Source organism: Polyodon spathula, chromosome 19 (assembly GCF_017654505.1).
Source record: "Polyodon spathula isolate WHYD16114869_AA chromosome 19, ASM1765450v1, whole genome shotgun sequence".
Taxonomy (NCBI): domain Eukaryota; kingdom Metazoa; phylum Chordata; class Actinopteri; order Acipenseriformes; family Polyodontidae; genus Polyodon; species Polyodon spathula.
Window position 1 is genome coordinate 24,823,594 of NC_054552.1, and position 26,285 is coordinate 24,849,878.

Here is a 26,285-nt window from a genome sequence, read left to right on the forward strand (position 1 = left end):
GTTATACAATGACATTAGAAATGTGTGTAGCAAAGGAGAAGCCATACTAATGGGGGATTTCAACTTCCCCCACATAAAATGGGAAAACCCAGTGGGTAGCGCGAAGGATGAAATAGAAATGGTGGAAATGACAAATGACTGCTTCCTAACACAATTTGTGAAGGCACCCACTAGAGGGGAGGCATGCCTTGATTTAGTCTTTTCAAATAACGAAGATAGAATAACTAAAACAGAGGTCAGAGAACCACTGGCAAACTCAGACCACAACATGGTCTCATTTGAAGTGTTTTTTAAATCCCCAAAAGTAAAGACTAAAGCTAAGGTTTACAATTTTAGAAAAGCAAACTATGAAGGTATGAAACAGAGACTAACAGAAGTAGACTGGAGTAAAATAGAGAAAACACCCACAGAAGAAGGATGGTTGTTCTTCAAAAATGTAGTACTAGAGGCGCAAAACAATTATATCCCTAAAGTAGACAAATCTAAATGTAAAACTAAATTGCCAAAATGGTTTAATAGATCAATTAAAAAAAATATTCAGTGAAAAAAGGCACTTTACAGAGCATTAAAAAAGGACCAAAAAGAAAGTACGCAGAAAGAGTACACAGAACTGCAAACGCAAGTCAAAAAGGAAGTTAGAAAGGCCAAGAGAGAAATAGAAATAAACATTGCTAAGGGAGCTAAAACCAATTCCAAAATGTTTTTCCAATATTACAACAGCAAGAGAACATTCAAAGAGGAGATTAAATGTTTAAGAGATACAAATGGCAAAATCGTAGATGAAGAAAAAAAAAATAGCAAATATGTTAAATGATTACTTTTCACAAGTTTTTACAAAGGAAGATACTGACAACATGCCCCACATGTCATCCAGTTCCTATCCAGTTTTAAATAACTTTAGCATAACTGAGGCAGAAGTGTTAAAGGGACTAGGAGCTCTTAAAATAAACAAATCCCCTGGGCCGGATGAGATCCTCCCAGTAGTACTCAAAGAAATGAAAGAAGTAATTTACAAACCGCTAACCAAGATCATGCAGCAGTCTCTTGACACAGGGGTGGTACCGACAGACTGGAAAATTGCAAACGTAATACCGATCCACAAAAAGGGAAACAAAACTGAACCAGGTAACTACAGACCAGTAAGCCTGACTTCTATTATATGCAAACTTATGGAAACTATAATAAGATCCAAAATGGAAAATTACCTATATGGTAACAGGGTACTGGGAGACAGTCAACATGGTTTTAGGAAAGGGAGATCGTGTCTAACTAACTTGCTTGATTTTTTTGAGGATGCAACATCGATAATGGATAATTGCAAAGCATATGACATGGTTTATTTAGATTTCCAGAAAGCTTTTGACAAAGTCCCGCACAAAAGATTAATTCTCAAACTGAACGCAGTTGGGATTCAAGGAAACACATGGACATGGATTAGGGAGTGGTTAACATGTAGAAAACAGAAAGTACTGATTAGAGGAAAAACCTCAGAATGGAGTGTGGTAACCAGCGGAGTACCACAGGGATCAGTATTAGGTCCTCTGCTATTCCTAATCTACATTAATGATTTAGATTCTGGTATAGTAAGCAAACTTGTTAAATTTGCAGACGACACAAAAGTAGGAGGAGTGGCAAACACTGTTGCAGCAGCAAAGGTCATTCAAAATGATCTAGACAAGATTCAGAACTGGGCAGACACATGGCAAATGACATTTAATAGAGAAAAGTGTAAGGTACTGCACGCAGGAAATAAAAATGTACATTATAAATATCATATGGGAGATATTGAAATTGGAGAAGGAATCTATGAAAAAGACCTAGGAGTTTTTGTTGACTCAGAAATGTCTTCATCTAGACAATGTGGGGAAGCTATAAAAAAGGCTAACAAGATGCTCGGATACATTGTGAAAAGTGTTGAATTTAAATCAAGGGAAGTAATGTTAAAACTGTACAATGCACTAGTAAGACCTCATCTTGAATATTGTGTTCATTTCTGGTCACCTCGCTATAAAAAAGATATTGCTGCTCTAGAAAGAGTGCAAAGAAGAGCGACCAGAATTATTCCGGGCTTAAAAGGCATGTCATATGCAGACAGGCTAAAAGAATTGAATCTGTTCAGTCTTGAACAAAGAAGACTACGTGGCGACCTAATTCAAGCATTCAAAATTCTAAAAGGTATTGACAATGTCGACCCAAGGGACTTTTTCAGCCTGAAAAAAGAAACAAGGACCAGGGGTCACAAATGGAGTTTAGAAAAAGGGGCATTCAGAACAGAAAATAGGAGACACTTTTTTACACAGAGAACTGTGAGGGTCTGGAATCAACTCCCCAGTAATGTTGTTGAAGCTGACACCCTGGGATCTTTCAAGAAGCTGCTTGATGAGATTTTGGGATCAATAAGCTACTAACAACCAAACGAGCAAGATGGGCCGAATGGCCTCCTCTCGTTTGTAAACTTTCTTATGTTCTTATGTTCTTATCTTTGCGAATTATCCGTCCCATTGTTGATGTTGCATCCTCAAAAAAATTAAGCAGGTTAGTTAGACACAATCTCCCTTTCCTAAAACCATGCTGTACTGTCTCCCAGGATACTGTTACCATATAGGTAATTTTCCATTTTGGATCTTCTTATAGTTTCCATAAGTTTGCATATAATAGAAGTCAGGCTTATTGGTCTGTAGTTACCTGGTTCAGTTTGTTTCTCTTTTTGCGGATCGGTATTACGTTTGCAATTCTCCAGTTTGTCAGTACAAACGCCTTTATCAAGAGACTGTTACATAAGAACATAAGAAAGTTTACAAACGAGAGGAGGCCATTCGGCCCATCTTGCTCGTTTGGTTGTTAGTAGCTTATTGATCCCAAAATCTCATCAAGCAGCTTCTTGAAGGATCCCAGGGTGTCAGCTTCAACAACATTACTGGGGAGTTGATTCCAGACCCTCACAATTCTCTGTGTAAAAAAGTGTCTCCTATTTTCTGTTCTGAATGCCCCTTTTTCTAAACTCCATTTGTGACCCCTGGTCCTTGTTTCTTTTTTCAGGCTGAAAAAGTCCCTTGCGTCAACACTGTCAATACCTTTTAGAATTTTGAATGCTTGAATTAGGTCGCCACGTAGTCTTCTTTGTTCAAGACTGAACAGATTCAATTCTTTTAGCCTGTCTGCATATGACATGCCTTTTAAGCCCGGAATAATTCTGGTCGCTCTTCTTTGCACTCTTTCTAGAGCAGCAATATCATTTTTTATAGCGAGGTGACCAGAACTGCACACAATATTCAAGATGAGGTCTTACAAGTGCATTGTACAGTTTTAACATTACTTCCCTTGATTTAAATTCAACACTTTTCACAATGTATCCGAGTATCTTGTTAGCCTTTTTTATAGCTTCCCCACATTGCCTAGATGAAGACATTTCTGAGTCAACAAAAACTCCTAGGTCTTTTTCATAGATTCCTTCTCCAATTTCAATATCTCCCATATGATATTTATAATGTACATTTTTATTTCCTGCGTGCAGTACCTTACACTTTTCTCTATTAAATGTCATTTGCCATGTATCTGCCCAGTTCTGAATCTTGTCTAGATCATTTTGAATGACCTTTGCTGCTGCAACAGTGTTTGCCACTCCTCCTACTTTTGTGTCGTCTGCAAATTTAACAAGTTTGCTTACTATACCAGAATCTAAATCATTAATGTAGATTAGGAATAGCAGAGGACCTAATACTGATCCCTGTGGTACACCACTGGTTACCACACTCCATTCTGAGGTTTTTTTCCTCTAATCAGTACTTTCTGTTTTCTACATGTTAACCACTCCCTAATCCATGTACATGTGCTTCCTTGAATCCCAACTGCGTTCAGTTTGAGAATTAATCTTTTGTGCGGGACTTTGTCAAAAGCTTTCTGGAAATCTAAATAAACCATGTCATATGCTTTGCAATTATCCATTATCGATGTTGCATCCTCAAAAAAATCAAGCAAGTTAGTTAGGCACGATCTCCCTTTCCTAAAACCATGTTGACTGTCTCCCAGTACTCTGTTACCATATAGGTAATTTTCCATTTTGGATCTTATTATAGTTTCCATAAGTTTGCATATAATAGAAGTCAGGCTTACTGGTCTGTAGTTACCTGGTTCAGTTTTTTGTTTCCCTTTTTGTGGATCGGTATTACGTTTGCAATTTTCCAGTCTGTCGGTACCACCCCTGTGTCAAGAGACTGCTGCATGATCTTGGTTAGCGGTTTGTAAATTACTTCTTTCATTTCTTTGAGTACTACTGGGAGGATCTCATCCGGCCCAGGGGATTTGTTTATTTTAAGAGCTCCTAGTCCCTTTAACACTTCTGCCTCAGTTATGCTAAAGTTATTTAAAACTGGATAGGAACTGGATGACATGTGGGGCATGTTGTCAGTATCTTCCTTTGTAAAAACTTGTGAAAAGTAATCATTTAACATATTTGCTATTTTTTTTTCTTCCTCTACGATTTTGCCATTTGTATCTCTTAAACATTTAATCTCCTCTTTGAATGTTCTCTTGCTGTTGTAATATTGGAAAAACATTTTGGAATTGGTTTTAGCTCCCTTAGCAATGTTCATTTCTATTTCTCTCTTGGCCTTTCTAACTTCCTTTTTGACTTGCATTTGCAGTTCTGTGTACTCTTTCTGTGTACTTTCTTTTTGGTCCTTTTTTAATGCTCTGTAAAGTGCCTTTTTTCGCTGAATATTTTTTTTAATTGATCTATTAAACCATTTTGGCAATTTAGTTTTACATTTAGATTTGTCTACTTTAGGGATATAATTGTTTTGCGCCTCTAGTACTACGTTTTTGAAGAACAACCATCCTTCTTCTGTGGGTGTTTTCTCATGATCTTGGTTAGTGGTTTGTAAATAACAACTTTCATTACGGTACTCTCGTACTTAAAGAAAATACTCTTTCCCTTCTTATTTCTCTGCCATATCGACAGCGAGCTAGTAGTATGAGGGCGTCTTGTCATCTACTAAAACTATTTGCGATGAAAAGGAGTAATTGCAGATGCCTTCTAGCACTCACAGGGGTGGGGTGGGGGGGGTCCTCCTACCCCCCCTACCCCCCCTACTTGGCTGGCAGCTCCCTCTTCCGGGGCTCCAATCATACTGTATCTGGCAACGAAAGCACTGCGAGGGGAGCTGGTCTCCTGACACCAGGCGAAGCAGGACCCTCAGCAACCCTGGAAGACAAAAAAGAAACTGCCTCCCTAAGTGATGCAGAGCTACAAGCAACCCCAGGCAATGCCAGGCAGGCATCCTTGGGCGGTGACGTGAAGGCATTCCCAGGTGGTGACAGAGTCAGAACCAGTCGTGGTACTGTAGGTGGCTACTGTGGCAGAGGCTGCGGAGGAATGCTAACATCACGTCCTCGTCCTTCTTTTGGTAAAGGGAGAGGCAGCTGCTGCCTATGTGGACCTATGTGGAATTGTAAAGCGTATCCATGTCTCATTGTCGATAGGGGCCATGGGTCATTGCCATTGGTCATTCTGGTTGTAGGGGGGTTTGGTGGCAGCCGGGGCCCCTCAGGAGCGGTCTCTCCCTTGGGCTTGGGAAGGGGCGGGTCTTTCTTAAGCCCTGGACTCAGTCTCCAGCTGGAGAACCGGTTACTTCTGGCCTGCGGTGGTCCCCTGCCTACTTGTCTACTGTGGGGTGGAGGGTGGTGTTCAGACCCTTTCACCCTGGCAGGCTGCCCACCTTGGGCACTGCTGGTAAGCTGGAAGACGCGAAAACTTGGACGTGACCTCCTTGGCCTTGTGGGACCTCTCATGGCTCACATCAATGGTCGCCCCAAAAGTCTGCCCCAGTGTCATGGGGGCGTCCAGTAGCATCACTTTCTCGTGTCTCCAAGACCTTGGCTTGTGTCAGCCACAAATGCCGGTGAGCGGCCACCAGCGACCTCCCTGATGCCTGACTTAACTCCCTTATTAGGTCGGTCATCGCCTTAACTACCGCCTGGAGCTCCCCTGTGTCCACTTGTGTAGCTCTCTCTCTCTTGCAACCTCTCTGCCAACTGCTTCTGGTAGAGAACCAGTATGGCCATGGCATTTGCTGCTCGGGCCGACAGCGCTGCCAATGTATAAGCTCTTTTAAGCATCGCATCTATCATTCTGCAAGGCTTGGACGGACAGGTTGGGTCCTTATCCCTCTTGGTGAAGGTGGAACCTTGCACCAAATCTGTGACCGTGTCACCGATAGTGGGGAATATGCCTAGGCCCGCTTCTTGGGCTCCTGCAGTAAGAAGCAGAGACTCTGCTGGTCTGGTAGCTGAGGGTGCAGACGCTGGGTTGCTCCAGGAAAGGAGCGCACCAACTGCAGGAAGTCCTGGCACAGGGGTACAGGCTGTGGGTGCCCTTTTTGTTAGCGGAAGTGGTTCCCCTTTCCCTCTTGTCCTGCCAGCCATGGAACGTCCGTAGCTGCAGCTGCACGCTGCATTAAGGCCCGGAACTCTTCCTTCTGTGACACATCTGGCAAGGGCGTTAAGGAGCCTCCCACTGTGACCTGCCTAATGGAGGTGGCTTGGTCTGAGACATCCGATTTGGACTCTGACAAGGACAGCTCGCCTGGGCTAGGGGGTCTAAGCAGAGGGGATGGGGAACGAGACTGTGGGGGCTGGGATTGCCCGGTGGTAGGGGGCAGCCTGCCCTGAGATTTCAATAGGGTCTCCAGCTTGGTCTCCTGAGCCCTTACAGTCTCTTGCCAGCTCCACGAAGAGCCGCTCGGCTGAGCTTGGGTGCCTTCGAGGCGACTGTGATGGTGAACATCTGTGTCTGCATGGAAAGGGGAGTGGTGCCTGAGCTGCAACCACCTGTCCCTTGGGGAAGGGGAGTGGTGCCTACACAGCGACCGCCTGTCCCCTGGTGAGCATCCCCTCGAGTGGTAACGCTTCAGCGGTGACAATCTCGCCTCCCTTGAGTTGTGTCTGCGCCTCTGTACCGGTAGGGGGGTAGGGGAGCGTGAGAGCTCCCTGGTCACTGTAGCAGGGTGGCTCTTGGACCACTGATCTCATTCTCCCCTAGTTGGAGGAGGGAGACTCTGCTGGGGCTGCTCTCCATCGCTTAGTTCTCCTCAAGAACTTCCAACATGGAGAGCAGTCCAGCTCACCTGCCAGCGCTTTGGCCACGTGTTCTGGCCCTAGGCATCTGGTGCACCAGTGCTTGTCCTGCTTTGGTAGCTTTGCCGCACATTGGTCGCACTGGTGGTACCCAGCGGAGGACCCAATTGATTAGACCGACATGGTTTCGCAGATGAATTGCTGCGCTCAGTGCAGATAGTAGCACGGTCAGTGCCAGGCTGTAGATACTTTTGAGCGATTCACCGGTGCTAAATTAAATCGGTGCCAGGATCAGCGACAAGGTCGGTGCCGATGTGTATGTGCGTTCGGTGCCGGGTGTAGATGGCCTCTAAGCTATCCCCCGGTGCCAAATCAATCGGTACCAGGATCGCCTTTGAAAAAGAGCACGGTTGGTGCCGAGGTCGATGCAGACGTGTAGTGCAGTCGGTGCCGGGCTGTAGATGGCCTCGAAGAGGTTCACCGGTGCTGGAAACGGTGTCAAGAAAAGCTTGGTCGGTGCCGAGAAGACCTGTTCCAAGGTCGGGGCCGAGCTGTACGTGGCGCTGAAGATGTTTACACCGGTGCAGAGTCAATCGGGACTGGGTAGGCGCTGTTTTCTCAACCTCGCGATCGGTGGGAAAAACAGTGGTCGTGCCACGGTATGCAACCGATTCATTTGCCGTGGTCATCGAGGGCAAGTGCAGCCGCTCTAGGAAAGCCTGAGTATTGAGAGGGGTGCTAGGCTCGAGCTGTTATTTTATTTATTTATTTTTTTATTGGTCGCTGTGACCGAATAAATCGATGTAGAGGACAACGCCGCGAGCCCGCAGGGTCTCCTTACAGCACCACAACAGCTCTCCACTCTGTGTATCAACTACACAAGGCCTCGTGTAGTGAAAGAGTAATGGCCGCTCGCTAATCCCTTAAGAGGGGTCTAAACCAGCTCGTCAGAAAACTGACGTGAGAATAAAGCAAGAGCAGTCTTAGACACGTACGATTTTACTGTGGAAATTTATTTTTAATTTAACCAACAAATCGGCCAATTTCGGTTCAAGAAAGCAAAAAACGCAATCTGACCTGTCTCAGCGAGATGATGATGGCGAGGTGCTACTGTGAGGACGTCCTTCAACAGGAGGTGGGAGGGACTTCCCCCTCACAGCAGGGCCCTGACAGGGCAGATTTTTTATATATGCTCAGCGATTGACGGTCAGAGAGGCTCTTCCCATTCGGTAATGGTTGTCATTCGAATTGAAAGGGATCCAGCAGGCATTCTTCCTTCTTATAAAAATTCAGCATTTTAACTTCCAACTTAAAAAGTTGTAAGAAAGTAATAAAACACCTACAGCAATGTATTATTGCTCAGATCGTGTCAGGTTGTGTCGTGTCGTGCCAGGGCTTGCCGTGTCATGTCAGGTCGTGTCGTGCCATGCCAGGCTCTTATCGTGTCAGGTCGTGTCATTCCCTGTCATCATGTCGTGGTGTGTGATGTCAGGTTGTGCCATGCCAGGTCATTGTGCTGTGTCATGTCTTGTTATTTCATAGTGTCGTGTCATGCCAGGTCATCGTGTCTAAATCAGGTATGGTTATGGAAGCCACAGAGTTATTGACCAAAAAATGTCATTTATTTTGGGGTTTCTGGCTTTTTTTTTTTTCCAGCAGGTGGATGATAATTTATAAATTACACCCAAAGCGTACACGACAGAATACATGGACATAAAAGGCCATCAAAGTTTTATTACAAGCACTTTGACTTGTAAACAGTTTTAGAGGTATATAGTATAGGGTTGACATTCCACTCTCAAGGCCAGCCTTTACTGGGGTGGAAATATCGGATGCATAATAGAATGTGGGGCAGTATTAACAAGCTGAGCAAGCTGGATAAATTAGGGAGTTATTGGACCTCTGGGATTGCAATGGGTTTTTTCCACCAAAGTATAATTTCATGTATTAAAGGAAATGTGGTATTCACAAAATTGTTCTAAACTTGTAAAATGCACCAGCAGTAGTCTCGAACAGTCCTTGGTTCATTATCCACAGCACTGCTGAGTCGAGACACTGCTATGTCATACTGTTGAGAAAATACATTCTCCATGCTGTTGAAGCTTTGACAGTTCAAAATACCGGACCTCTCCTTTGTTGAAAGGGATGTGTAGTGGTATACACTGAGATGCATTTAAGGATAAAATCACACCACAGTTCTACAACATTTAAAATGTACATTTGAGGTCCAGTAATTTATATTCAAGTTCTTGTGTTGAAGAAAATACATTAACCCTTTCCATTCCAATCTCGGACCCTGTCTGACATCATCAAAAAGACGTAAAGCACAGGTCTCTAGTCGTTTTTTCTCCGGAAAAAGCAGAGAAAACATTTCAATGGCTAGCAAATCACTCTGGCTATCTTCGACCTTAATGCGGCCAAAAAAAAAAAAAAAAAAAAGGGGGGGGGGGGGGGGGCGTATCTGAGCAATACAGAGAGCTCCTGCACCAGAGATTACAGACACAAAGGTTTATGGCTGCTTCCGCATCCAGCGCTCAAAGAATATCACTGACATTTGCAGAGCTTTTTCAGATGTTATAGTAATAAAATGACTTGGATTGCATTACTTAAGAGTTTGGTGATAAAACAAGTGATCAGGAGAGGATTTATCAGTATGCACGCCTATAAAGAGGTATGTTAAAAATACAGCGAACAAGGGGTGGGGCTTGGCTGGAGATACAGTACTGATGTCCTTTTGCCATGCAGTGTCTTTTAAACCTGTTTTAGTCTGAAAATAAAATATTTTAAAGCAGTACATGTAAAATCAACAGCGCATGTGAAAATAAATTGAATCTGATGTGCCTGAGAAGCGCTGAATAAATGGACCGCTAAGGATTAAGAATATGACCAGTATCTGTCCACTGGTTCAATAGGACGCAAACCTGTTTAGTCTGGGCCTTGCCACAAAAAATGATACATCACTGAAACCAGTGTATCCTTTATTTAATTACACAGTTTGGAAAAACATTATTAAAGCTTTAGGGTCCATATACCTTATTTCCATTAATCTTTTTTATTCAGTAAAGAAATATTACCAATACTATTTTCATTAAAGAGAATGTCAAAAGGAAATCCCCATTTTTTGCACACACCCCAGCTATAGTGCAGTGCTGTCCTACAGTGTATGGCATCCAAACCCTGATTAACTTGCCTCTTCCACAGAAGTGCCTAGGCTCCCACCCGGGAAGCAACTCGTTCTCCACGAAGCAAAACAAGCAAGGGAAAGCTCTTTGAACTATCAGGGAGGGGCTCTCACTGCATTCTGCATCCAATACGAGCACAGTAACAGAAACTTTCCAAAAAGGACAATGAACACACACAATAACAAAGCTAACTTAGATGGGTAAGTGCAAGAACACAGCCGGTAACAAATCCAATACTTTGGAGATCTGAATATTTCATTTTAATATAAACTAGTTACGCTGTTCTTGCCCTCAGCCAGCAACATGACCTGAGTGTATCACAGGAGTTCTTCACAGACTTTAAGACTCCTCATAATAGTGCTGAGACAAACACTGGATCTGTGAAAAATATACAGTCCTATTTTTTTAATCTATGCACGCCAACAGTAATAATTGGAAAATCTCAGTACAACTGAACCTACTAAATTATCTTTGAAATATTTGGTTTGTCTTGGAATACAATAACAATATGCAGATGTAGTCACTTTTGATAAACAGTGACATGACCACTGTGGCCTTAAACTGAATGGTCATGAAAAAAAAATCCAGATTTGTCCCATTAGCACTACCTCCTATGTAATGGAAATGGTCTAGATCCAGTTTTATTTTTTTAAACCTCTGCAAGGGTGCGGATATCAGCACTGGCCCCTGAAATAAGACATTTGAATCCAGTGTGGAATAAAGACAATTTTGGGCATGTACTGACATTACTGAATCATGACCGCAGCAACATACAATTCACAAACCGCCAAGCTCCAAGACAACCTAATTGGGATTTTCATGCTACATTTTAATCTGCCATCTGGATTGTTTGATCCATCAGTATCATAACAAAAAGTCAAGTACAAAATCAAAAACTGGTCTGAATTGGAACTGTCCAAGGGCAATCAGAAGAGCCTCCTTGGTGCTTTGCTTGTGCGTTGTAACTAGCTGGGCACAACACAGAAAATTCAACTGTAGGGCTGCCCTCTCACCCTTGTTCCTTTGCTGTGACACTGGGGGCTGAAGAAACTAATGTGCCAGTGCAGTCCCAATGTATGGCCACTTGGATTGTCTGTGTCCCCCTTTTCAAATGCAAGAAAAAACGCCAATCCCAGGAAAATCCACTTTCCAGGCTGGTTTTAAAATAGTTTGGGGATCTCCATTAGTTTAGTTTGTGATGGAGAGGCTATCCCAGTTAGTGCACAGTACATGAGCCTGCATATGACATAGGGTGCATTTTGTGTGAATGTGTGCATCGGACAACACTGCCAAAAGGCAATTATGACAGGTGCAGTTATGCTTTTGCAGTCATGAAGTGGTTTTGACTTATAAAACACACTCATTTATATCTGGCACTTAATGGTTCCAATTTAATCACACCTCCCCAGTATGGATCAGTCCTATTGATAAATCTCATCTCATCTGTTTCAACACGGCCTATGGAAAGATCCTTCAAGTAAACCCTTTACTAATTCTGTAATCCATGCTCTTTTTTGCACAAGCACACCACCATGCACCATTATCTTGCTCGAAATCATGTTAGAGATGGAATGCAAACAGAAATGACACAGTGCAAGGATATTCACTGGACGGCTGTTTGTTCCTTACACAAATAAACTTGACTACCTTTCAATAAGACCAGAGCCAAAACCTGAAGAGACGAGGGTAACATTTGTTAGGGTGTTGAAACATAATGGAGAATGCTCTCCTTCAATGTTCTTTTTCACACATTTTTGCAGTCCATATAGCAAGTACCTTAGATGTAGTTCCATATAAATTATTACTGAATGTTTGAAATGATGGAATAATTACTTATGGTACTGCAAGATCTGTTCATCAGAAGAAGAAATAAATCCCTAGACATTGATGAAGGCATTAGCTGAAATGTTTGTCTACTTTCTTTCTTGAAAGTTTTCCCTTGAAGTGTCATAATGGAATATAATAGTGCCCTACTGCCTGCATTTTGGAATTCATTCATGTCCGTTAAACAGTTTTGTGGACTAAACATGCCAAGTTTTGAATGTGACTGCTCTTTGATCCCAGTGTATTGTTTATTGTATTAGATGTGTTGGATTTCAGATTTCCTGCTACTGAGCTCTGTTTAATAAATTGTCTCTGTAGTTACTTTAGGCAGATGTGTAAGATACTCTTTACTAAGTTAAGGCTCAAGCCAACTAATTAAAGACAGCCATTGCGTTGATGCAATAAGTGACCCAGATGGAATTTAGTAGGCAGGCAGCAGTTACAAGTTGAAAGGTCCCAGAATAACCGACCTTTGCTCCATCCAGTTTTGTCTGGATCTCAGCAAACGTTTGTTTCGATACTTTTTTTATCACGATCAAGGGTCATAAATACGTGGAACAAAAACCAGCAGATTTCTCGATTTTCACTCTGGAAAAAGTGGGTTCGTCTTGCCTATGAGTTCATGTTCCCACAACACTCAAGTCATTCCAATCACAGCACCATCCTTGAGGGATCATGATTTATGACACAAGTAAGTGAATACAAATATAAAAACTAATCAGGATTATGTTAATAATCTTAGTTTCTTGGAACCACTGCAGTAGAGCCTTTGTTTATTTTAAGGACATTTCATATCAAAGAGGGTGCTGGATGTACTTCCCAACACGTTGGTACAATAAGCCCAGTCAAGTGTTCTGGTCCCTCGTTCTCAGTTGGCACTGGTTCATATCATTATCTTCAGTTGGTAATAATTGTGTAATTTTGTTCAGTTTCCATTAGCATTAAAAATGTGTACCAGCAACGCAATGAACAGACAACCTAGAACGGTGATTTTTACTATGCAGGGGAACATAGCTTTGCTTTTATTGCTTTGAATTATGTTTATTAAATGGAGCTTTGGCAACATGTGTAATGTCTGACACTGATTGAATTCATTCTGCACAATTCTTCATACTGCACAATCAATATGTGCTTCCTAGAGATTAAACAAATTGTATTTGGGAATCACTGTACATTACACAGTATTAATCTGGGTATGGAAGAAAAAAAAAAATGACCTGTGTGCCACGATATCAAAATAACAAGCCTGTCATCAGTGCTCTTACACATCACACAAATGCAAGTCAGTCTGTATCAGACAGAATTTAGAAACTCTTTAAATCTCTCATGGCTAGTTCCTAAAGAAAGCAGAAAATGATCTGTTTTGCTTATAAAAGGTACCAAGAAATGTTCCTGTTTGAACAGGGAGAGCTATAAACAGTAATGCCGAGATCCCTTCAGCAGACCACAATGATAGTACCTCATTCCCCACATTCTGACGTAATATGGGCATCAAGAATCAGAAGAAAATCTGAGCAGCATGTTGTAGCCTAGCGGGTCACAGCATACTCGCTTATAACACTGCCCAAGGTTACAGCACACTCGCTTATAACACTGCCCAGGGTTACAAAACACTTGCTTATAACACTGCCCAGGGTCACAGCACACTCGCTTATAACACTGCCCAGGGTCACAGCACACTCAAATTACAACACTAAATATTAAATACAAATACCTCGAGGGGCGGGTTTATTGGGGATCTTGCTGTGACAGGTTGGCAAGGCATTTTTTTTATGATGTGACAAATCTTTTAGATTGCAGTGATTGAAAGGTTAAGTGCATGACTTAATTTGCTGATTTGAAGTCTTCCTATTCTTTGCTGTTTAGGCTTGTTCTTTCTAAAACATTTCATAGTACCTATAATTGCAAATATGCCACGTCAGAATCAGTGAACCTGTGCAAGGGCTGGGGGAAACATTCCTACATGAATACACTGAACCATGTCTGTTGAAGACTCCGGCACTGTGTAGGGTGGATGGAATACAGTTTCCAGTGCACTAAAACAATACTTTGCTATTTGTTTTCCAGCCTATTCAAGTTCCAACTTCTTCCCCTCACCTGTCTATAGCATAATTTTACTTTCAGACGGTGTGTGTGTGTCTCTCTCTCTCTCTCTCTCTCTCTCTCTCTCTCCTCTCTCTCTCTCTCTCTCTCTCTTTATATATATATTATATATATAATATATATATAATATAATGTCCCCATTTAAACTTGAGTGCAAGTAGTCCTTTCTAATCGCCTGCCTCAGTCATGCCTTTACAACAGTAACTACACTTTGCTGCATTAATGCTCTGTAAACAACTTAATAGTCTTTCTGTAAATGCAATTCCTTTTTGTCCTTGCTCCATTTGACAGCACACATTAACAGGGCTAGAATCGAGAGAACAGCTCCAACAAAACCCTTTGCTTACTCTCCACCTGAGCATGGCAGAGACCACGGAGACAGTTTCAATGCTGAAGACAAACGTTCAAGCTCTTTTCTGGTTGTTTTGAAGACCGTTTATTAATCTGGCCGCTGTCCCGTTGGAAAGCAGAGGGCTGGGGAAAGCCAGGGCGGTGCTAGGTGGAGTGTAGGGGGATGCTGAACTTGCAGCCGAAGGGGGAGTGGTAGTTGATGCCGACCTCCTGAAATATGTGGCGAGGGATGCCAATGTCACAGAGGTACACGCGACCCGCACTCTCGGCAAGGGGCAGGGGCAGGCCGAGAGACAGGGACCACTTTGCATCGACGGCCTGCTCTTGTGTGCTCACCGGCGGGTCGATGCTCAGCACTGGCGCACGGTTTTGATTGGCCCAGTCCACGGCCGCCCGATACCACGCCTGGTCTCGCAGGAAGGAGTTCTCGTGGCAGTCCAGGCAGTTTATCACCAGGTCCACTGGGCTATCTGGCAAATCTACATGGGAAAACGAAAAATAAAACAATAAACTCAGTTAAACGTCACATGGCATTAACACTTTATTGCCCCAGGCAAATAATATCCTACATATATTTTATCTGTTGTAGTGCATTGCTATAATACCGCTTTTACACTGTAGAACCGAGCCGCACCAGGGTTTAGGAGAGTGGATGTTTTTCCATTGCAGAGCCCGAGCTATGCAACTGACGGCACACAATAGAAACGTGTCGAGTCGCAAGTAGATCAAGTCAATCAATCAATCATTTATTTTATATAGTGCCTTTCATAGTGGAACACTATCACAAAGCACTTAACAAGGTAGATCCAAAAGGGAATGGGAATTGGAAATGGAATAGACCTCATCCCTGTTTGCAATGTTTTGCTAAATGTGCAGAATTTAAAGACTGAAATGGAAAAAAAGGATATTGAGAATTAATGTAAACTGGCAAAAACACTGAAGAGCCTACTAACACAGAATCTTGCTAGGAGAAAGAAAACCGGAAAACAGCTTTTTACCTAATGGTATATAGGTTGGTGAACTCTGTCCTTTTTATAAAAGTCCCCACTCTCTTTTGATTATATTTTTCACTTTTGGTCTCTGTAATTTAAAATTCGCATAAAGCTTCAGAAGCATTTAAAACTAGAAAGGAAGGGGGGAGAAATCAACAAAAAAACAGAAGGGAGACCGCATCAAAACAAGGACAACAACTTGGGTAAGCAACCATTAAATGTATTTACCTAAATGCTAGAAGTATCAGAAACAAAATTCTAGAACTTGAAGCTACTGCACTAACAGGTAACTATGATGTGATAGGTGTTACAGAAACTTGGTTGTCTGAGAGTGATGGGGACGAATATAATATTTGTGGGTATACACTGTATAGGAAAGACAGGCAGGACAGAAGAGGAGGAGGGGTAGCGCTATACATAAGAAACAGTCCTGAAGCCCAGGTGTTAAACCTGGACAAAGAAAATAAAGCCGAATCAATATGGGTCAGAATAACGGACAAAAATTCAAAGGGTTTAATAATAGGAGCATGCTATAGACCGCCAGATTCAGATGGTGAGCAAAATAATCTGTTATACAATGACATTAGAAATGCGTGTAGCAAAGGAGAAGCCATACTAATGGGGGATTTCAACTTCCCCCATATAAAATGGGAAAACCCGGTGGGTAGCATGAAGGATGAAATTGAAATGGTGGAAATGACAAATGACTGCTTCCTAACACAATTTGTCAAGGCACCGACTAGAAGGGAGGCATGCCTTGATTTAGTCTTTTCAAATAACGAAGACAAAATAACTAAAACAGAGGTCAGAGAGCCACTGGCAATTAATCTTTTGTGCGGGACTTTGTCAAAAGCTTTCTGGAAATCTAAATAAACCATGTCATATAGAATGACGAAGATAGAATAACTAAAACAGAGGTCAGAGAACCACTGGCAAACTCAGACCACAACATGGTCTCATTTGAAGTGTTTTTTAAATCCCCAAAAGTAAAGACTAAAGCTAAGGTTTACAATTTTAGAAAAGCAAACTATGAAGGCATGAAACAGAGACTAACAGAAGTAGATTGGAGTAAAATAGAGAAAACACCCACAGAAGAAGGATGGTTGTTCTTCAAAAATGTAGTACTAGAGGCGCAAAACAATTACATCCCTAAAGTAGACAAATCTAAATGTAAAACTAAATTGCCAAAATAGTTTAATAGATCAATTAAAAAAAATATTCAGCGAAAAAAGGCACTTTACAGAGCGTTAAAAAGGGACCAAAAACAAAGTACACAGAAAGAGTACACGGAACTGCAAATGCAAATCAAAAAGGAAGTTAGAAAGGCCAAGAGAGAAATAGAAATGAACATTGCTAAGGGAGCTAAAACCAATTCCAAAATGTTTTTCCAATATTACAACAGCAAGCGAACATTCAAAGAGGAGATTAAATGTTTAAGAGATACAAATGGCAAAATCGTAGAGGAAGAAAAAAAAATAGCAAATATAGTTTGTTTTTTACAAAGGAAGATACTGACAACATGCCCCACATGTCATCCAGTTCCTATCCAGTTTTAAATAACTTTAGCATAACTGAGGCAGAAGTGTTAAAGGGACTAGGAGCTCTTAAAATAAACAAATCCCCTGGGCCGGATGAGATCCTCCCAGTAGTACTCAAAGAAATGAAAGAAGTAATTTACAAACCGCTAACCAAGATCATGCAGCAGTCTCTTGACACAGGGGTGGTACCGACAGACTGGAAAATTGCAAACGTAATACCGATCCACAAAAAGGGAAACAAAACTGAACCAGGTAACTACAGACCAGTAAGCCTGACTTCTATTATATGCAAACTTATGGAAACTATAATAAGATCCAAAATGGAAAATTACCTATATGGTAATAGGGTCCTGGGAGACAGTCAACATGGTTTTAGGAAAGGGAGATCGTGCCTAACTAACTTGCTTGATTTTTTTGAGGATGCAACATCGATAATGGATAATTGCAAAGCATATGACATGGTTTATTTAGATTTCCAGAAAGCTTTTGACAAAGTCCCGCACAAAAGATTAATTCTCAAACTGAACACAGTTGGGATTCAAGGAAACACATGTACATGGATTAGGGAGTGGTTAACATGTAGAAAACCGAAAGTACTGATTAGAGGAAAAACCTCAGAATGGAGTGTGGTAACCAGTGGTGTACCACAGGGATCAGTATGAGGTCCTCTGCTATTCCTAATCTACATTAATGATTTAGATTCTGGTATAGTAAGCAAACTTGTTAAATTTGCAGATGACACAAAAATAGGAGGAGTGGCAAACACTGTTGCAGCAGCAAAGGTCATTCAAAATGATCTAGACAAGATTCAGAACTGGGCAGACACATGGCAAATGACATTTAATAGAGAAAAGTGTAAGGTACTGCATGCAGGAAATAAAAATGTACATTATAACTATCATATGGGAGATACTGAAATTGGAGAAGGAATCTATGAAAAAGACCTAGGAGTTTTTGTTGACTCAGAAATGTCTTCATCTAGACAATGCAGGGAAGCTTTAAAAAAGGCTCGGATACATTGTGAAAAGTGTTGAATTTAAATCAAGGGAAGTAATGTTAAAACTGTAAAACGCACTAGTAAGACCTCATATTGAATATTGCATTCAGTTGTGGTCACCTCGCTATAAAAAAGATATTGCTGCTCTAGAAAGAGTGCAAAGAAGAGCGACCAGAACTATTCCGGGCTTAAAAGGCATGTCATATGCAGACAGGCTAAAAGAATTGAATCTGTTCAGTCTTGAACAAAGAAGACTATGTGGTGACCTAATTCAAGCATTCAAAATTCTAAAAGGTATTGACAGTGTCGACCCAAGGGACTTTTTCAGCCTGAAAAAAGAAACAAGGACCAGGCGTCACAAATGGAGATTAGACAAAGGGGCATTCAGAACAGAAAATAGGAGGCACTTTTTTACACAGAGAATTGTGAGGGTCTGGAATCAACTCCCCAGTAATGTTGTTGAAGCTGACACCCTGGGATCCTTCAAGAAGCTGCTTGATGAGATTCTGGGATCAATAAGCTACTAACAACCAAACGAGCAAGATGGGCCGAATGGCCTCCTCTCGTTTGTAAACTTTCTTATGTTCTTATGTCTGCTCTCAAAGTCACAGAACACTTCCTGCATTGCTCATGTGAAAATATGCTGTCACCTCTGCTGGGATCGCTCGTGTTACTTCAGTCCATTTATTTAGCTCTTGTCAGGTGCATCAGGTCCAATTTATTTTCACACTCTCTGTTTAATTTACAAGCGCTGTTTAAAATATTTTTGCAATATAAAATAGGTTTAAAATGCATTGAATCACAAAAGGACATTTCACATACCTCTTTATAGACGAGCATACTGATAAATCCTCTACTGATCACTCGTTTTATCACCAATCTCCTCAATAATGCGATCCAAGTCATTATTTTATTACTATGACATCTCAAAAAGCTCTGCAAAATGTCCATGATATTCTTTGCGCGCTGGATGCAGAAGCAGCTACCTCCTTTGTTTGTATCTGTGTTATCTCTGTAGTGCATGGGGCTATGAGATACTCCCTTTTTTTTTTTTTGGCTTCATTCAGCTCCTATCAGTTTCCCTCGGCCTGGGTCCGACATCGGACTGGAAAGGGAAAATTGTAATGTCGGACCTGGTCCAACATAGGACCGCAAAGGGTTAACCTCAGGTGCATAAGTATTCAACCCCTTTGCTATGGCAGCCCTAAAAATCAGCTCAGGTGCAAATTATTTGTTTGAAAGGCCACAAAATTAGTGAAATGGTTTCAGCATGTTTTCTCAAAGTAGTTTGACTTGTAGATAATTTCCCTCAGGTATATAAAGACTTTCAAGCTGCAACTCGCACAGTGATCCAACAAAGCAAACATGAAGACCAAGGAGCTTTCAAAACAAGTCAGGGATAAAGTTGTAGAGAGGCACAGAGCAGGAGAAGGGTACAAGAAAATTTCAAAAAGGTGTTAATTATCCCTCTCAGCACAGTGAAGTTCATCATTAAGTGGTGGAAGAGGCATCATACCACCCAGTCACTGCCCAGATCAGGGTGCCCTCTCAAACTGAGCAGCCACGCAAGCAAGCTGGCCTGTATGGATTGTTGTAAAGAAAGAAGCCATTACTCAAAAAGCCTCATCTTAAAGCATGTATGGAGTTTGCAAAAAAGCACGTAAATCAGACTGCAGACATGTGGAAAAAGGTTTTGTGCTCAGACGAGACAAAAATTGAACTTTTCGGTGTAAATTTCAAACGTTACGTCTTGCGCAAGCCCAATACTGCACGTCACCCAGTCAACACCATCCCAACTGTCGAGCATGGTGGTGGCAGCATCATGTTATGGGGATGCTTCTCTTCCGCAGGGACTGGGAAGCTTTTCAGAATAGAGAGGAGAATGGATGGTGCAAAGTACAGGCAAATCCTTGAGAAAAACCTGTGAGTCAGCCAAGACTTTCAAAACTAGGGAGGAAATTCACATTTCAGCGGGACAATGACCCGAAGAACAAAGCCAAAGCCACATTGGAGTGGTTGAACAAGAAGAGAATTAATGTTCTTGAGTGGTCCAGTCAAAGTCCTGACTTAAATTTGATTGGATTCATGGCGAGACTTTGATTGCAGTCCAACGACGATTCCCAACAAACTTACAGAACTGGAGCAATCTTCCCATGAAGAATGGGCAAAAATTTCACCATCTTACTGTGCAAAGCTAGTAGAGACCTATCCAAAAAGACTAATTGCTGCAAAAGGTGCTTATACCAAGTACTGACTGAACACTAACACTACCGGAGCTGTCTTTTTGGAACATCACATTTTTAAAATGCATTTTTCTCCACTGATTTGGCAGCTAGGCACCTGTGCTTTTTTGACTTTTCCTAAATATATATATTAAACATATCAAACCACCAGTAGGCCCAGGGTTGCAGAAACTTATGGAGATATAATATATTATACCTAGAACTACCACAGCTGTAATTTTGTCTGTCATAGTAAAAACAGTGGCTTAATGCTGCTGAACTGGCTACAGACATTTTCAGACATGATCTATCAACAGCTGTAAAAATACTTATTTTCTATTTAAAAATACTTATTTTTGTTAAAATGAATAGACCAATACAACGCAGGATTGCACAGCAAGTCTTAGGCATGATTATATTGGAAAAATATAAAAAAAAAAAAAAATACTGAATAATAGTGTATCAAACCAGCTATTGCAAGACTGGAGATGGAAATTACCGTGCAATGACCAAGACAGTCAAACTCAAGCACAAAATAAAATGGTAAACAGAAAACACTTGAATAAAACAGTCAAACAAATAAATCTCGGGCACTACTCTCTATTGCTTCACAGTGTCATAAGCTCCCGATGAATGTCAAGTCGTTTCTGAGCTGCTAAAACCACTCTGTTTTACAGCCCAGCATTTGGAATCATAAGACCCCTTCAAACACCACCCCCAAGTCTTGTGTCAGTGCTCGTGTTGCAACAGGTTTCCCTCACGTGTAACAATAGGCTGCAAAAACTGTGTCACAGACAATATTCTGAAGGAAAACAAACAATAACATCAAAATGTCTGATTTACAAAGAAATTATGGGAAAATACAAGTGAGGAAATCAGAATTAAAGGTAAGCCCTACGTTTGGTATGTTAAAATAAACACGCTGTTTTGACTACATCTAACAAAGAACGGTTTCGTAGCGTGAATGCTGCAGTAGTTTTATACGCATTTTAATATAAAGTAAAAAAGACAGCTGCGGTAGTTCTAGTGTTAAGGGGCTGAATACTTATGCAACCAGTAAATTTCATTTTGTACATGTTCTTTGCAGGTTTTCAGACATTTAACCTCCTCCTCCTCATATAACAGTGTTCAGTTTAAACTCTACAGCTTTGACTAAAAAAAGTTTGTTGAAAAACTGTGCACACATTACTTGGAATTCAACAAAATGTGACATTATTGGTAGGAGGTGAATACTCTGCAAACCACTGTATAAATCCCAGTGTGGCGTGACACATTTAGCAACATCAATTCAGTTGTCACCAAGAATTGGCAATACAAATTACTTATGTAGGCCTATCTGGTGTTAGGTGAAACTCATTCATGCCTGATGACAAATGCGATCAGCCTGATTGCTAAAATTCCTGGCACCTGGTCATTTCTAACAAACCAATACATTTAAACAAAGTAAGTTCTGAAAGCCAGGACTGGGTGCTGTATGAGTAACCCTTCAGCCCTATGTCTAACTTCCATGTTTGTCATTTAGTTTTCCAGATTGTAGGTCCCTATCCTTCCTCTCTCCCTCCAAAGTACACCGATCCCTCTTTACCACTGGCATATCCAAGCTTCGAGGGCCCCAGGCTCTTATGATACGGGTGCTTTTCCACTAGCTATTTGTCTATCCAAGCAAGAACCAAACCATGAAACTCTGGCTGTGCAACACATCTGTATCTGGGTCTGAGCGGAGCAGGGCCAGGGGAGGTGTTAATGGCTTTTCTCATTACATTCCATCAGTCAATACACTTGTCAGGAAATCCTATTGATTAGGAAGCATGAGAAATCGATAACCTTACCTATTTTATCGTACGTTGTCTAAGGCTGAGTATTATTACGTGGTATTTGAGTTGAGAATGGTGGATCCTGAGGTTATGGTTGTGTTTTTCTTCATTTTCTTTATATATTACTGAATATAATGACAGGCTGATTAGGAGAGGAATGCTTCTTGGAGAGAATAGTAATTTGGATTTGACAAGATACTTCAGGACTGCTCTGTCTCACTGCCTTCTGCCACTTCATCAACTCACCTGTTTAGATGGCACTTGATCTACCCCTCCTCTTGTGTACTGTATTCACCTGCTACACACCACGTTAATGGATCCTCAGCTGATGCACTATCCTTATACTACTGCATTACTAATAAGTCATAGTAGATGTAATTTGCTGTAATCTTTGTTGCATCCTATTTCATATTATATTTTAGCAGTACAATTGTCCCGCGTTATACCGCCCCCCTTATAACGCCACCCTCGCATGCCGCCTGCCAGCTAGTCTTTCTGAGCATATGTCACCAATATAAAAACAGTGCTACTTTTACCTGTTATATAGCCACCCTGCTGTCCACCATCTGCCAACTTCCCAAGCAAATGTAAATATAAGCATTGTGGTTTTCCTCATTGTAGTTCCAGCGAAATAATCCTGGCCAATTAAAACAACAAAGTTATGCAGTTAACCTTTAACTCGCTTTCCTAATTCCTTGTTAACTGAACGTTCATACCAATGTCATCTACCCACTCCGAAAGCAAAACAGAAAGTACAACATGGCGAGTCAACCCTACATTTAACACCAAAGCAAAAGAAACAAATCTGCATGTGTGCATCTGAAAATAAGAAAGCAAGTCATTGCAAATGTGTTCTCGTCAAAGTGAGGCATATACTGTTAATCAAAGGACAATTGGAGACATTGTAATGGATAAAAACAAATGGCTAACCTTGACAGAACGGGCCAATTTGTTTAACAGCAAAATATATATATTTTTTTTACTTTTCATTTAGAAAAGTATTTGCCTGTACATACTCATATACATAAATTGCTTTGTGAAATAAACAGATGGCACCGTTCAAATGACCAGCAGTAAAAAAAAGAAAATGTTTGGATTATTTGACACTTTTTTTATTAGGCTTCCAAACCTATTGTTAAAGATATTTTTTTATTATTATTATTTTTTTTCTTCCCAAAACTTTAAACTGCTGCAAAGCTGTGTGACTGATCAGGTTCTGACTTGGCAGGTAACAAGCTGGATACATTGGTTGTCAGATGCTGAAAAAAATTCTGCTGCGTCTTTGCAATTGGTGGCGTGACGCATTTTTCAATAAAACCTTTTGAATCTTCCTCTTGGGAACCAGTGAAGCCATTGATCTGACACTTGGCATATATCAACATCCAAACCCCCATCATGTTTGCAAAGTTACTGTGATAAATTTTAATGTCAAAATGGCTGCATAAATCTTATTGAAACTCACCCCTAACAACAAACAGCTGCTGTTTGAAAACCATTTGTCCAAAAAATCCCAAACTTGATAGTTATCATCCCAGTAAAAATGGGATACAAATATGTGAAAATGGTAATGTTTTATAAAACAAGATGGCCACCAGTTATATGTTTACATTTGAAATTTAAACCTGAGTCAGTTGACAAACAATTTACTTGACTAACTCCGAACTTTACAAGCGTCATCCTTGACACTGGAGCAATTCAACTGACTTTTAAAAAAATGGTGTTGACCTGAAACCAAAATGGCTGTTTGATGCATTTATTTATTTATTTATTTGAACTAAACCACTTCTTCCAGTAATCGCTTAAGTGTTTGGTACTGGGGCTTGGAAGCCGTAAAACTGCCTGGCAGTTCTAGTTATTATTATTATCATTTTTCCGATAAAATTTTTTCGGTCATGAAAATGCATACGTAAGTAGATGCCTATGTGTGGATAACCAGATTGGCGTCCCCAAGTGGAAAAAGTTCAGAGTTTGGCCAGTAGGCTAGATCTCGTGAAAATATTGGACAATTTTCAAAACTCTTGTCGACAAACATGACTTAAGATGGGGATCCGACAATGTCAGCAGACAGTGCACGAATGACCAATAAAAAAACAAAACAAAAAAAAACGTTGAAACAAAAATCAATTAGATTGTTGGTTTGCCCGCCGCGTTGGACTTGCGCAAAATATTCAAAGATCTTCTTGTCTGAAATCTCAATGTTGATCGACATATATTAAAGTATAATTCCATACTACAAAACACTAGAGACATGAAACTGAGTAAGACAGTAGAGGGTAATATGAAGTACTGTCGATTTCAAAATGGCGTGTTTTGGTCACATGGTTTGGTGGCCATATTGATAATTAAAAAACTACTTTTATGACCCATAACAGAGCAGTGTTATTCAAAGATCATCTTCTCTGAAACCGCACTGTTGATCGGTACCAAAATTGTTACGTTTGCTCAAGACAAGGTTCTTTCTAAGTGTTGTAAAATCCCAGCTTTTTCGTTAAAAAACACAGATGCAGCGAACAAAACAATTTCATGAGTGCACGTTCGAATTGCGCAAAATATTCAAAGATCATCTTGTCTGAAACCGCAATGTTGATCGGTGGATCTAGCCTTGTGGCCAAACTGTTTACTTTTTCACCAAAGGACCACCAGTCTGGTACTCTACCCATAGGCATCTACCTACGTATGTGTTTTCATAACTCTGCAACAAACTTTTGGCAGAAAAACAAACAATAATAATAATAATAATAATAATAATAATAATAATAATAATAATAATAATAATAATAATAATAAACAGCAATAACAATAGGCTTCCCCAGCCTTTGGCTTGGAAGCCTAATAATAAATACCCATCCTTAGACAACATACGACAAATAAAGGTAAGGTTATTGATTTCTCATGCTTGCTTATTTCAAACTCTGTGCATCAGTGTGGCAAAGTGCCCGCCCCTGCGTGTACTTTGTGTTGTATGTTGTGTGTTAATGTTGGTGTATAGTCATTGGTACACGGGATATAAAGTGTCTGTGTAACACGAGTGTTTAAAATGTATATTTGTATTTAGGCGCGAGGATTGCACAGCACTTCACGTGCATGTAAAAAGTAATAATATGTGAGCACAGGGAATTACACTTTATTAATTCACATGCAGTTGTACCGCGAGTCCAACTGAATGATTGATTAGCAATCGAGTCTTGGTACAGCTGCATAAAAGCAGCATGTTTTCACTCACTCGGGGTTGTGTGTTCGGTGAGTGGAGATGGAGATTGGAGACAGAGGTAATTGTAATAATAATAATAATAATAGTTAAAATAGAAGCTCACCGTGTTTTGTCTGTATAGTCCGTTTTGTTTGTCTTTTTGTTTTGGCGAAAGTGCCGTGTTCTGTGTTTTTTTGTTTGTTACAACCTTTTTATTTACTGTTCTGTTCACTCATTAAATGCAGAACGAAACCCATCACTCAGTTCCACCCAACTCCACCTCTGTTGTTTATTTCCTGTTTCTGGTCTGACGTCACCCACTGCAGCCATCTTTGTGACAATCAAATATGTAATCATTGTCTTAAATCGCATTTCCTGACTGAAGTGTATTGACTGACGGAATGTAATGAGAAAAACCATTAACCCCTCCCCTGGCCCTGCTCCGCTCGGACCCAGATACAGATGTGTTGCACAGCCAATTTCACGGTTTGTTTTTTGCTTGAATAGACCAATAGCCTTTGGAAAAGCACCTGTACCGTAAGGGCCTGGGGCCCTAGCAGCTTGGATGTGCCAGTGGTAAAGAGGGATCAATGTACTTTGTAGGGAGAGAGGAAGGGTAGGGACCTTCAATCTGGAAAACTAAATGACAAACATGGAAGTTAGACGTAGGGCTGAAGGGTTACTCATACAGCACCCAGTCCTGGCTTTCAGAACTTACCTTGTTTAAATGTATTAGTTTGTTAGAAATGACCAGGTGCCAGGAATTTTAGCAATCAGACTGATCGCATTTGTCATCATAGCATGAATGAGTTTCACCTAACACCAAATAGGCCTAGATAAGCAATTTGCATTGCCAATTCTTGTTGACAACTGAATTGATGTTGCTAAATGTGTCACGCCACATAATGACAGAGAGATATGTAACCAATCAAACAGGAAGCTTTCTGTGACTTCGAGAGCTGGCATAAGCTCTATGAATGTGAATCTTAAACTACAGA

At 40.9% G+C, this 26,285-nt stretch overlaps 1 protein-coding gene across 2 annotated transcripts in view; it reads right to left on the bottom strand.

Annotated features, from left to right (window-relative positions):
* Positions 1-14,315: 14,315 nt before the first annotated feature.
* The window catches only part of LOC121294431 (enhancer of mRNA-decapping protein 3-like), a 132,487-nt gene continuing 120,517 nt past the window's right edge, over positions 14,316-26,285 (bottom strand). For both annotated transcript variants that reach the window (XM_041218113.1, XM_041218112.1), the window contains exon 7: positions 14,316-15,013. In XM_041218113.1, coding sequence (XP_041074047.1) covers positions 14,679-15,013 — 335 coding nt within the window. In that variant the 3' untranslated portion in view covers positions 14,316-14,678. The remainder of the gene's footprint in view (positions 15,014-26,285) is intronic.